This window comes from Acomys russatus, chromosome 28 (genome assembly GCF_903995435.1).
Source record: "Acomys russatus chromosome 28, mAcoRus1.1, whole genome shotgun sequence".
NCBI lineage: Eukaryota > Metazoa > Chordata > Mammalia > Rodentia > Muridae > Acomys > Acomys russatus.
In genome coordinates this window covers 14,565,335-14,579,097 of record NC_067164.1, presented here as the reverse complement: position 1 = coordinate 14,579,097, position 13,763 = coordinate 14,565,335, and the positions used below count along the sequence as shown (strand labels likewise).

Below are 13,763 nucleotides of genomic sequence, written 5' to 3'. Positions count from 1 at the left end.
ATGACCAGGAACTGTCTAGGGACTCAGCTCTTTTCCCCCAGAATGCACAATCTAGCCTCTGGGATGTCTGTTTTTACTTGTATGCTGTTGGAGATGTAGTTTTTCCCTTCTCAGCTCACAGCTGCCACCATCTGTGGCCTGCCCACCTGCTGTTTCCTCTTGAATTCCAACCCACTGTCCCCAGTTCCCTTCTGAGTCGTCATCTTTCCCCCCTGTATGTTTGTCTGTGTACTGGATGTGTGCTTGTGCTTGCAGAATCAAGAAGGCATCAGAGCCTCTGTGACTTGAACTCAGGTGGTTGTGAGTCCTCATTTGGGTGCTGGGAATTGAACCTGGGTGCTCTGGAAGGACGGTCAGAACTCAACTGCTGGGTCATCTCTCCAGCCCCTGGTCCATTTTAAAATTATCTTATCAATGAGACCAAAGACCTGCAAAGCACACTGGACTCTGTCTCTGTGCCCACAGAAACTTATAACTATGTTATAAGTCAGTTGAGAATTAGCTCTTATGCTGAGAATGGTGGCACACACTATAAATCCCAGCATTTGGAGGCAGAGGCATGAGTTCAAAGGCAGCTGCCAGCCTTACACAGCAAGTTCCAGGCCAGCCAAAGCTATATAGTAAAATCTTGGAGGGGGGGGGGTTGTTGGTGTTGGAGAATGGCTTTTATAACAGAACTTGTGAAAGTTCTTTAAGCTACAAACAAGATAATAATTAATGGCCATGTTAATATTAATTATTCTTCTAAAATCATTAAGCCGATTTTAACACAAGAATATCAAAGTAATTCTGGAGAGTCTGAAATACCTATGAGTACTTGGTAAATTAGTGGTGGTGAAAGCAGAGAGAGGGGAAGCTAATGTATCAACTACTGTGTAAGTGAAGAATGCAAGGGAAACAAGAGCAATGGCTAAAATTATGGACGGTTTACCAAAGATAGTAACGCTGAAGGTGGCTTATCCACAGCCAATACCAAACGTGCGCATCGTATGTTTTATAATTCTTAATTGGGTATACTTATTTAATGTCTAGAGTTATAATTTCATGATAATCTTGTCCTCCACTACTTAGTTCTGCACTTGGCAAACAGGAATCTTCTGTGCAGTTAGTAAACATTGACTGAACGGGTCCTTATTGCTCATTGTTTTATGTTTCCTTTCTTTCTCAATAGACCTCCAACAAAAGGATTATATTCGTTCTTTACTTCAGATGTCTGTTGAGTTCTTCTACGTAGTTCTTCTGGTCTAGGATTGCAGTAATCTGTCCGTCCCTGGAGGGAAAAATAATGGGAGGAAACGGAAGTAAGATAAGTGATGGCAAGTGATGGCAAGATAGCATCTCTCATCACAGTGTCTCATGAAGCATGAGGTTACTGGGGCACAGACACGAACCAGAGGTCACACTTGATACATCATCACTTTGACATATCAGCAACAAAATTTCCACAACTTAAAAGCGGGAAAAAGCTGGGCGGTGGTGGCGCACACCTTAAATCCCAGTACTTGGGAGGCAGAGGCAGGTGAGTTCAAGGCCTGCCTGGTCTACAGAGCGAGTTCCAGGACAGCCAAAGCTACCCAGAGAAACCCTATCTCGAAAAACCAAAACCAAAACAAGACAAAAAAAAAAAAAAAGTGGGGAAAACCCCTATATTAATAAGGCTTTCATAAGGGTCAAGATATTTTAAACACCATATTGCATGCAGTGTCCCCAGGTCTCCTGGAACTAGAGTTACAGTTGTGAGCCACCATGTGGATAGTGGCTGGGAAAGGCCAGGTCCTCTGGAAGAGCAGCAGTGTTCTTATCCACTGAGCCATCTCTCCAGCCCCAGTTTGTTTTTTGAAGACAGGTGTCACTACGCAGCCCTGGTTAAACTGGAGCTCATAGAGATCCACCTGTCTCTGCCTCTTGAGTGCTGGGATTGAAGGCAGGCACCACCATCATGCCCAGCTGGCTTCTTTTTGTGACTTTCTGATCTTCCAGGCTCAGCCTCCCAGGGTAGGATGGAGGTGTGGCACAGCAATGCCAGGTAGTATATTATTAGACCTACTTCAAGCTGCGCAGGACTAGCTGGGCGTGGTGATGTCCCACCTTTGTTTCTATAGCTGAGAAGCAGAGTCAGCAGGGAAAGCTCAGGTTCAAGGCCAGCCTGATCTACATATGGAGCCCTAGGACAATCCGGGCTATAGTATGAGACATTACCAGAAAAGCAAAAATAAAACAGTATGGAGAATTGGGTTGACTTTATATATCTTTATACTTAGCAGGAAAATCATCACCTAGAAATCCTTTTAATCACAGGTTGATAATCAGGTATTTTTGTCAAGACTTTATTAAAGCTATATAATCAAAAATTCCTCTTCCTAAGGCAATGTTGTAAATTACCCAAGGAAACATGCTACATCAGAGAAAAAAGAAACTTAATTGCCTCATACATACCCTTCACTGCCTTTACTGCTGTTTCCATCTTTGAGATACATTGAAAAATCTATAACTCCAACCTATGGAGAGAATTTTCAGAAGTTAATAGAAAATTTGATACTTTCCTGAAGACATAAAACAATGTTGCTTTCTAGGCACTGAAACTATAACACACATGACGATCACCAGGAGGTTATGATGAACATCTAGCACTTTCCAATGAATACACTGGTAAGTGAGAAGTAGAAGAGCCAGGGTAAGTTGTAGGGGCTGAGGGTGTGGCTCAATAGCGGAGCATTTCCCTAGCAGGTGCTAGCTCTTCCATGCTCAGCACCACCACCACCATCAACATCAGCACCACCAGCACCACCATCAGCATCAGCACCAGCATCAGCACCACTATCAGCACCACCTCCATCAGCACCACCACCATCATCTGCACCAGCACCAGCAGTACCATCAACAAGAACAACAGCAATGAAAATAACAAGGAAAAGAAAAGAAGATAATTCATCCTAGTCAACAGAATATTGAGCTGAAGATAACAATTTAAATTTCTTTCTCTTTTTCAGGCATTTTAGTACTAACTTTTAATTTTCTTCTAGGAATAACTTTTTAAGAGTTAGCTGGATATTTTAAAAGATATTTTTAAACGTGGTTCATATGAGCTTGCGAAGAATTGGTTTTCACTACATACTTTTCAGTGCCTTGTCCATTTCCCTCCTCCCTCGTGCCCTTCACTCCTGTAGCTTACTTTGCACTTTCATATCACATGTGATCTTTTGCCCTTCCCCCATATTTGTTAGCATGTAATATCCCCATTTGTGCTCTCCTATTTATCAGTTTTAGAGTTTAAAATGGTTTAGTCAGAAGCTACACCCATGAAATCTTACCTACATAATTGCCTAAACCTGAGCTGAAAAAAGACAACCACAAAAGACAGGTCAAAGTGGACAGGGGAAAGGCCAACAGGGCCCAAGCCCACACATGGAACTACAGGTATCTCAAGGAATGCCAAGAGTAGGGGAAACAGTCTTCTCCAGGGACGAGCACGCCAACTGATCATCCATTACTAAGAGGTCTGCCCTGAAAACATACACACCGTACACAGACTGAGTAGGTTATATTTAGGGGTATATATATGTACATGCACACACACACACATATGTACACACACACACACACACACACACACACACACACACACACACGTAACAGCAATTAAAAAGGAGGCTATGAATTTGAAAGAGATCAAGAAGGGGGTTAATAGAAGGTCTGGAGGAAAGAGAAGGGGAAATGATGTCATTGTATTATAATCTCAAAAAACAATAAAAAGTTATAGTTCTATTTCAAAAACAAGACCTATTCCCTTGTGTTATTTCACAGAATCAGAGAAACAGAAGCACCTTAACACCCACATGCTAACCCCACCCCGCAAAGGCCGCTGCTAACATTCGGTGTGTTTCAACTTTCATTGAGGAACATTTTCATTTTTCAGAGCAGCCACTTTATTACACATCTTACTGCTTTTTTAAAATGCAAGTCAAAAAACACTTCCTGTCCTATTTTCCCTGAGTAAAGTGGAACAAACTAGTCAGGTGACTTCCTTCATAAGGGGTGAGGCACAGTCTAAGGGAAAAGAGCTTTATTACTGGGCAATTAACTCAAGTGTGGCCCTGATCGAAGGGACTGCATTTCAAACTCCTTTACTGCTCACAATAACCCTATTAACTACTTTTTAAAAAATCTATACATATCAAGAGAGGGGAAGCACCAAAAAAAACTAACTACAGGATATTTTCAGCTAGAAAACAAGAAAGACAGGCTTTGAAACTAAGTAGCTGGGTCTCAGGGCCGTGCTACCCTGGCTATTAATACACAGCCTTATACCAAAGGAAGTACAGCCAGGGCAAGAACATGGAGAAGACAAAAATCTATCTGACTTTTTTAGGTTCACACTGAGATGCAGGAGGAACTTAAATCAGTAAAACTGATGTTATGAAGTATTTATTAATAAACTTGCTTAGGAAATTTTAATTTATAGAAAGTAGAATTTATCTAAAGTTGTGCTGCCTCCAATATGACTGGAAGATAGTTATGTACTAACAAGGCTTGTTAGAAACTTAGAGAAAGAAAATTTTGTACCATAATTAAAGGTTAAAGTTGATGAGAAAGTTTCTACTAATGTTTGTTTACCAAGATTGATCTCCAATCAGGCTCCATTTCCACCACAAAAGGAGACAACCTTGATTTACATCCATTAGGCCATTCCACATCAAAGACCATGCCTCTAAGGGTCACAACCACCATTAAGTCCTGGTCAGCCATTAAGTCCCCTGTGCTCTTATCAGGTAAAGCACAAGTCTGACAGGTGGACAAGATGAACCTGGGTACCAGTGTTGAATATAACAACACCGTTGTAGTTAAGTAACTCAGGCAATATCTGAGTTATCCCATCTGGCCAGGGGGCAAGACTTGCAACCTCCTAGCTCTGTTTAAATTGTTGCAAGTGTAACCTAGGGCTGGACCTGAAGGTGTCCTGAACACATGTAAACTGAATAAGCCTGGGGCTCACATCTCTAAACTGGAACAACTGTCTATTCAAGGCTGCCCCCCTTATGTGCTTCATCAGAACCAGTCACACACTATTAAAGCCTTTTCCTTGATTAATGTCGAAATGTGCAAAGTGGGAGGGCATATTGATCCTGTGACGTGACAACGAAAGGCAATCCTGTTTATGGTGCTCACAGCGTCTTCTAACTTCATGGCTGTGATCTAACAGGACCCAGAGTGACCCCCTGAGTAGTGAGTTTCCCCACACCTGCGAGTCCAGGTCTTCTCCTTTCATGCAGAAGTTGGCATCAATTACGTTCAGCCCCACCAGCAGACCAGCGATAATAGCTCCTTCTTCTTCCATCATGAGGGCATTGGCTTCATAGAACTCACTGCAGCAGAAACCCACAGAGCATTTTTAAGTAAACCTCAACACTCCAGGGAGACTCAAGGCAAGGAGAAAACCTCCCACCTCATCGCCGAGCACGGGCCTCTCTGAGAGTACTCTCATAAGCAGACATTTCAGGTAACAGGCACAGTAGGTACTAGGAGCTACCGTGGCTGAGGTGAGTGTACAGACCCCACTGACTGGTCTGTGTTCATGATGCACATGGGACAGGGCGGCAAGTTTTCGTGCATCTTTTCTTTCTTCCTCCCCCCCTCATCCCCCCAGCACCTCGAGACAAGGTTTCTCTGTGTGTAGCCTTGGCTGTTCATGTACGCACTCTGTAGACTTTACCCACTGCACCATCATGCTGACCCTCACACCTTGTTTTAATATGTACTTTTATGATGGCTGGTGAAGTCACATGTCATTTTCTATGTTTTCTAGTTAAAATTTTCCTCTTTGAATCTTAAGTTTTTGTCTATCATCATGTTTGTTTGAATTTAATAATAATAATAATAATAATAATAATAATAATAGATATTATTATTATTTTGAGAGAGGGTCTCTCTACCTAGTCTTGGTTGTCTTGGAGATTGATATGTAGAGCAGGCTAGCCTTGAACTCACAGACATCCTCCTTTCTCTACCAACCAAGTGCTGGGATTAAAGGCTTGCACCACTAAGCTTGCCAGCAGAATATATATATTTGAGCAGGTATATAAGATACTTTTGTAATAATTATTATTACAAACATCTCCTTTGCCATGTGGTGATGGGCATACCTTTAATCCCAGCATTTGGGAGGCAGAGGCAGGTGGGTCTCTGAGTTCGAGGCCAGCTTGCTCTACAGTGTGAGTTCTAGGACAGCCAGGGCTACATAGAGAAACCCTGTCTTGAAAAACCCAAAACCAAAAGCAAACATCATCTTCACTCTATGGACTGCATTTTATTTTTAATGTTATAGCTGTTTGTTTTTGTGGACAAGGCTTTGCTATGTAGCCCTGGCAACTCATGATCCATATGAATTTTTCCTAATGGTACATACAAAATGAACGCCAACCTCTTGTCCTGTTGTACCTGCACAAGGCTGTGGGGGATCCCTTGTTTCCCGACGGCGCTACAAAGGACCACACGTGGCCACAGCCACAGAGAACACACACTGTATAAAAGCCCTTTGGGGATGGGGAGTGCGTGTGTGAGGTGTGCTCTGACGGCCACCAATGGCAAGCTTCTATGGTTTGACTTTGTATTGGGTCAGCAGAACGTATCGAGAAGAAAGTCCACCGGTGTCATACCTGAGAAGTTCCTTCTTATTGATCAAGGCTTTCATATACTCAGAGAGCTTCTTCTGCATTAATGCCAAACGAAGCCAGGCTCTTCCTCGGCCAACAGGTGTCCTACAAGAACAGGGAAAGCAGATGCGTAAGGACCCAAGTGAAGGCGGCATGGCTGGGCCGGCAGGGACGAACTCTCGCACTCCTGCCAACGGTGCTCCAGCAGGACCACAAAGGCCCTTCCCGAGACCCCCCACCTATTCTTGCATAAGTTGGGGGGCAATAAGACTTGGATATTTGGGACAAATACTCTTGCATTTCCATCAGCAAATAATGTGCTCTAGTCTGAAGACCAGAACATTCTCTAGCCCACCTGGAAATCTCCCAGAGGTTTAGTATTTGATGAAGCCCAAGTTGAGAGTGGACTATGTAAGAAACTGGACACTCTTAAGGACACAGGCAATGCAAGCTTTCGTTCGGTTAGCATTTCACCAGTTTCCCACGCAAGGCCAGTCTCTCCTTTCTTTCAAGTTTAAATGCAGGCCACAGGTTTCTGAGGCTCACATAATCTTGGCTCTACAACCCTATGGAATACAGTTGTTTTCCCCAAATCAAGCCAGGTATAACATCTCCCTAGGTCAAATTTCTTAAGGCTTGTAGATTATGACCTGAATTTGTAATCAAAAGGAGATGTCTGGTATTTTTTAACACAAAGACAACCTCTCTTCCAACTCCTCATCAAGAGCACACTTCTTAAAATTATACAAGCTAGTTCCTTGGTGTCTACCCGTAACAACGTTACAGCTCTGGATCATTATCAAAATGTGCATATTATCGTGAGCACTGTTCGTCACAGAGAGAAAGAGAACTTAGCCTAGACTCACTTGAGTCCTGGGAGATCTTTGACACTCGCTGTGATCTCTGCAGCTTCGGGAACAAGCTTTTCTACCAGCTCCAGAGGCCCCCAGAAGGACTTATTTTGTCCAAGAAAAGTTTTCTTGGCTAAGGCAACAACAAGAAAAGAGTATTTTAATTTTCTTCACAACATAAATACTCCCCTACTATATACACATAAAAGTGTTTGTATATCTGTGCTTCTACATGTATTCAAATGTTCTCTCTGTCTCCGGCTCTCTGTCTCTCGCTCTCTGACTCTCTCATTAAAATTAAAAAGCCAGGTGGGTGTGGTGGCTGGCCCATGATCCCAGTGCAAGAAGGACTGAGACAGGGAATCCTTGGGCAAGCTGCCTAGTACTCACACTAGCCAAAGACCTTTTGCTAATAATTAAAATGAAGAAAGAAAAAGATACTCAATATCAGTCTCTGGCCTTCACACACATTCACACATGTGTGTACCCAGATATACGCATAATACACACACATACCACATAATATAAACACATGTAAAAATTATGGCTTCATAATAGATAAAGTTTTTATTTAAAACAATCTGTACTTCCAAGACTCAGTTCTTCGTTTTTTTTTTTTTTTTTTTTTTAAAGAGGAATTTTGATCAGGACTAGAGAGATGGATGGCTCAGTAGCTAAAAGTTTTGGCTGCTCTTCTAGAAGACTCAGGTTCAATTCCCAGCACCCACAGGGCAGCCTGTAACTACAGTTCTAGGGCATCTGATGGCTTTTTCTGGCCTCCATAGGTACCAGGCACAAACATGGTGCACAGGCATACATGCAGGCAGAACATCCATGTCTATAAAAATAAAATAAAAAATTAAAAAGAATTTGTGATCTAACACTATAATAATATTTAGTGAGTTAGTACTTAAAACCATGTAGTATTAGTGAAGAAAAGAGCCCAATAAAAACTGAATACTGGCCAGGCACGGTGGGGCACGCCTTTAATCTCAGCACTCCAGAGGCTGAGGCAGGTGGATTTCTGTGAGTTGAAGGTCAGCCTGGTCTAGGATAGCTAGGGCTTTCTCAAAAAACAACACAAAACAAACAAACAAAAAAAGCAAGCAAAAAAAAAAAAAAAAAAAAAAAAAAGCAAGCAAAAAACAAAAACAAAATAAAACAAAAAAGCCTGAGCACTGAAAGGCAGGCAGGAAGGAAAGGTGCAGTAGACCAGGGCCTACCCCAAAGCTGGCTAAGTAGGAAGAGCCAGGAAACCTGAGTACAGCGTCTGCTCTGCCGCCACCTGTGACCTGGGCAGGTAACTGGCTCATTCTAGGCAGGTCTACTTCCCTGTCAACTGGATGGAGTGGCCATCTCGATTTGCTTATTTATGACTCTACCATCAAATGATAATTGTACTTTTATGTAGTATAAATCCTTAAAGTCAGTTAAAATTCTACTTCTATATGGGTTGCGTTCCACCATTTTTTTTTTTAATTCTTTTTTATACATGATCTCTTACTATGTAACCCTTGTTGGCATGGAGCTTGCTCTATAAGCAGACTAGTCCTGAACTCATAGCAATCTGCCTACCTTTGAGTCCTGAGTGCTGAGATTGAAGGTGTGAGCCACCATGCCAAGCCCACTAATACTTTCTACCCAAGATTTTTATCCTTTGCTTCCATGGAAAAGGCTTTCTTTCCTGCTAGGCATTGCTAAGGAGCAGCTGCACATGTGCACTGGTGCCACAGCTCACCTTTTAAGCCATGTTTCAGGCAGTGCTCCATCACCACGAAGAACTGCTGAAGAGGTGCGTAGTCAGAGTCCAGGGTCCGCCCCAGGTTCAGAGCTGACTCAATCAAGCCCTTGATGCTCAGCTTTGCCATGTTCATGAGGTTCATACGCTCGTTAGCCATGAGATAGTTAGGGTCTGCGAGGAAGAAATGCACTTTCTTAGTGGGAGAGGACACCATAAGACAGTAGAATTTCACCATACTGATGTCTGCACTGACGGCATGAAAGTGATGGTGGGTACGACTGCTGGTGACTGTCATGAACGGAGGAAGTGACATCAAACTGTTATTTTTGGTTGTATTCTTCCTGGCCATGTACTTTCTGTAGAAAAAGATGTTAGTTTCCCTGTTTAATCCTTTTAAAAGCAAAATTTAATTATTTTATCAGCTCTGAAGTCTCAAGTATCCCTCTGGTACCTACCTCTGTGGGCACTTGCCACAGTGCTTTTTTATACTGGCACCTGGCTCAGCTGCTATTCTCTCTGCACCTCTGTTTGATAACGCTCGGAATGCTCAAGAGAGAACCAAGGAGGGGGGCAGATACAGTGTTTATGCAAACTACTCAAGGTCTACTGTTTACTTTATTGGTATTAATACCCATCACTACTGTGCCTGCTAGTTTTTATGTCAATTTGACATAAGCTGGAGTTGGCTCAGAGGAGAGAACTTCTGTTGAGAAACTGCTCCATAAGACTGGGCCATAGGCAGCCTGGGAGGGTATTAGTGACTGACTGGAGGCTGTAAGAAAGCAGGCCAAGCACCCGATGAGGAGCAGGCCAGTAACAAACATTCCTGCATGGCCTCTGCATCAGCACCTGCTTGCCTGTTTTGAGTTCCTGCCTTGGCTTCCCTCAATGGACTCTGACTCAGGATATGTAAGCTAAATAAACCTTTTCCTCTACAAGTTGCTTTGGTCAATGTGTTTCACCACAGCAATATTAACTAAGACATTCACTATTAGTTTGTTAAGTGTTACAAGCTACTGGTATAATATGGTAGAAGAGACTAACACCCAAGTTTTCAACAGTAAGCACACAGTGTCTGGCTCTCAGTACCAGAGACAAGCTATTTGGGAACAGGGGCCCAGGGTCATATTGTATTTGACCGAACACAGAAGATCCAGGAACTGTGTGCATCTTACAAGTGTGACACTTTTTTCCCCCTCTCTCTGGGACAAGGCTTCACCAGAACCAGTAACCACCATTCGCCTCAGCCTCCAGTGCTGGGATTAGTTATGACGGGTACATAGATCCAACTGTGGGCACAACTTCTTCTTGTGATGAGCTATGGATCTCGTCCACAGCACAGTGACCATGAAGAACAGAATGCCTCCATTCAATTCCAGCCCTGAATTCTTCCCCACCCTCAATCTACTCACAAAGGAACTGCTTGGTGCAGATGGTGTTGATCCTCCAGTCCTAACACACCATCTATGTGCTTGCTCACTGTCTCATTACTGCTGTTGAAGTACATTTCCTTCTTCTGTAGACCTATTTCTGTTTATGTGAATGTGTGTTTTGCCTGCATGTGAGTGGAGGTTGGAACAGTGTCAGAACCTGGAATGGTAGTTACTATGAGTCACCACGTGTGTACTGGGAACAGAGCGCAGGTGCTCTGAGAGAAGCCAGTGCTCTTAACTGGTGCCGGCCCAGTTCCTCTTGTGTTTAGGTAACAGAGCAGAGACACAGCAGTGCTGTGGCCTGAGGTTCCACAATCTATAAAGGAAGTATTTGGACGTGGATTTGACACATGAAAGCTGTGTGTATGCACTGTGTATTTGTATGTCCCAGGTATCAGCACATATCAGATTTGTGTAAATAAAGTAAAAGCTGCCCAGAGCTCTATGAAACATTTTACCTCTGCCCTGGAAGACCAAAGCCCTGCTAAAACTACACTTAACTTTAGAGACTGACAGACTTGCAGCCCATAGCTATGACAGTCCTATTTGTTGTGGTGCTCACTTAGGTAATACTGTAATTACCTGATGAATTTTTAAAGACATAGAATCTCATTATGCACCCCAGGCTAGTCTTGAATTCACAGTTCTTATGTCTCTGCTTCCTGAACAGCCGAGACGAAAGATGCACAACTCTGCACCTGCTTTAGGTAATATTTTAGAGAAAAACCTGTTTGGGAAAGTCAAAATTGGCCTTTACCGCTGTTACTTATTTCTTGCACACTGACAAATGTTTTAAGGTTACGTTCAGACACCTTCCTTTTTTATGTATAGAGGTGTTCTATACACATATGTGTCGGTGTACCATATGGTTTGTGTGTGCCTGGTGCCCACGGAGGCCAGAAGAGGGCATAGGATCCCTTAGAACTGGAGTTACAGATGCTTGTGAGCTGCCTTGTAGGTTCTGGGAATTGAACCTGAGTCCCCTGGAAGAGCAATCAGTGCTATTGACTGCTCAGCCAAGATCTCTCTTGGTTCACTGTAGATCCGCTTGTCAGGGACATCTACACATCTATGGTCATTGCTGCTCTATTTACAATGCCAAGGAAACGCAACCGGTCTACATGCCCATCAATTCATACATGGGTAATGAAAATGTACATATACACAATGTCATTTTATTGAGCCATAAAAAGAGATGGGGTTGTTAAATGTGCAGGATAATGGATGGAACTAGAAAATATTAAATTAAGGGAAGTAACTCAGGCTCTGAAAGACAAACACGTTCTCTCTCAAATGTAGACCTAAGCTATTAATTTCTATGTATGTGCACTTATGTGTAGGTGAGTACACATACAGACCAGAAAACTAGAAGGAGTCCCATTAAAGAGAGAAAATTCTTTAAGCTGGGGAGAGCAGTAGAATGCTTGTGATATCAAAGCAGAGAAGGATACTCGAGGTGGAAAGGCGTAAGGGAGGGCGGGGGCAGGGAGTTGAGGGACAGGAAGGAATCGGAGAGGGTAAACTGAAACTAGTGATGTGTAAGAAAGCCACATGGAAATCAGACACTTGATAGCCTAATAAAAGCAAATGAACACCACCCACCACGGCTCAGGGCAACATCTCGGAAGAGGAGGTAAAATGTCAGCACCGGAGGAGAGAGAGGAGCGCTGTGCGGCTGTCTTCTCAACATGACCTGGCATGCCACTCATGAACTCACGGCAGCTGAGATCACTTGCCTGAGACCTGAGCAACATCAAGCCAGGCAAGACTCTGGAACACACAGACAGGTGATCTCCCGATCCCTACTGAGGCTCTGGAACACACGGACAGGTGATCTCCTGATCCCTACTGAGGCTCTGGAACACACGGACAGGTGATCTCCCGATCCCTACTGAGGCTCTGGAACACACGGACAGGTGATCTCCCGATCCCTACTGAGGCTCTGGAACACACAGACAGGTGATCTCCCGATCCCTACTGAGGCTCTGGAACACACGGACAGGTGATCTCCCGATCCCTACTGAGGCTCTGGAACACACGGACAGGTGATCTCCTGATCCCTACTGAGGCCGGCTGGCAGCTGAGAACTGCTTTGGGGATGAAGGGAAATCACTCTTTTGTGAAGATGTGAGCACTAGTAGGATTCCCATGTTCCCATGGATGGTCCCATGTCCTACGAATACAGGTGGCATTAACTGTTCTTACTGGGTTATAGGAATAATAACGCTATAACAAAATCAAACAGGCTAGGGGTGGTGTGGTACACACCTTTAGTCTCAGCACTTAGGAGGCACAGGCAGATACATCTGAGTCTGAGGCCACTCTGGTCTACATAGTAAATGCTAGGTTAATCGAGACTACATAGTAAGACCCTGTCTGGAAAGGGAAAAAAAAAAAAAAAAAAAAAACAACAACAACAACAACAAAAAACAACAAAAAAAACCGAACCAGGCATTGTGGTATATGCCTTTAGTGCCAGCATTTGGGAGGCAGAGGCCGGAAGATGTCTGAGTTCAAAGCCAGCTTGGTCTATAGAGCTGGTTCCACAACAGCCTGGGCTACAATAGAAAAACCCTGTGCTAATCCTTTCAATTTAAGGACAGGTGTATGCCTATAAGCTCTCAGAAGACTAGACTTGTGAGTTCAACCCTGAAAACAGTGACTCTGAAAGACAAAACACTGGACCAGGAATTTATGGTGTGAACCTTAGACAGTAGCAATTTATGTCTATACAGCAAAACCTTGAAGTGATTATTCATAATCACCGAATAATAACTACAGGAAATACAAGAGATATTTGATGTATATTACTATAGTATGTTAACTGAAACCTCCTTCCCTGTAAAGGTGAACTAATTCATGTTTAACAATAGTTACTCAAGATTTTCTCTCTCTCTCTCTGTTTCTTTCTTTCTCTCTCTCTCTGTTTCTTTCTTTCTTTTTCTTTTAGGTTTTTTGAGACAGGGTTTTTCTGTCTAACAGTCCTGGCTGTCCTGGATGTGCTTTTGTAGACCAGATTGGATTCGAACTCACAGAGATCTGCCTGTCTCTGCTCCCAGGAGTGCTGGGATTAAAGGCGTACACCACC

The 13,763-nt window shown here is 43.3% G+C and overlaps 1 protein-coding gene across 5 annotated transcripts in view; it reads right to left on the bottom strand.

Annotated features, from left to right (window-relative positions):
• The window catches only part of Rufy3 (RUN and FYVE domain containing 3), an 80,420-nt gene that overhangs the window by 24,580 nt on the left and 42,077 nt on the right, over positions 1-13,763 (bottom strand). For all 5 annotated transcript variants that reach the window (XM_051170809.1, XM_051170805.1, XM_051170810.1 and 2 more), the window contains 6 exons: positions 9,240-9,413; positions 7,517-7,634; positions 6,654-6,755; positions 5,240-5,363; positions 2,437-2,498; positions 1,205-1,270 (listed from right to left, as the gene is read on the bottom strand). In XM_051170809.1, coding sequence (XP_051026766.1) covers positions 1,205-1,270; positions 2,437-2,498; positions 5,240-5,363; positions 6,654-6,755; positions 7,517-7,634; positions 9,240-9,413 — 646 coding nt within the window. The remainder of the gene's footprint in view (positions 1-1,204; positions 1,271-2,436; positions 2,499-5,239; positions 5,364-6,653; positions 6,756-7,516; positions 7,635-9,239; positions 9,414-13,763) is intronic.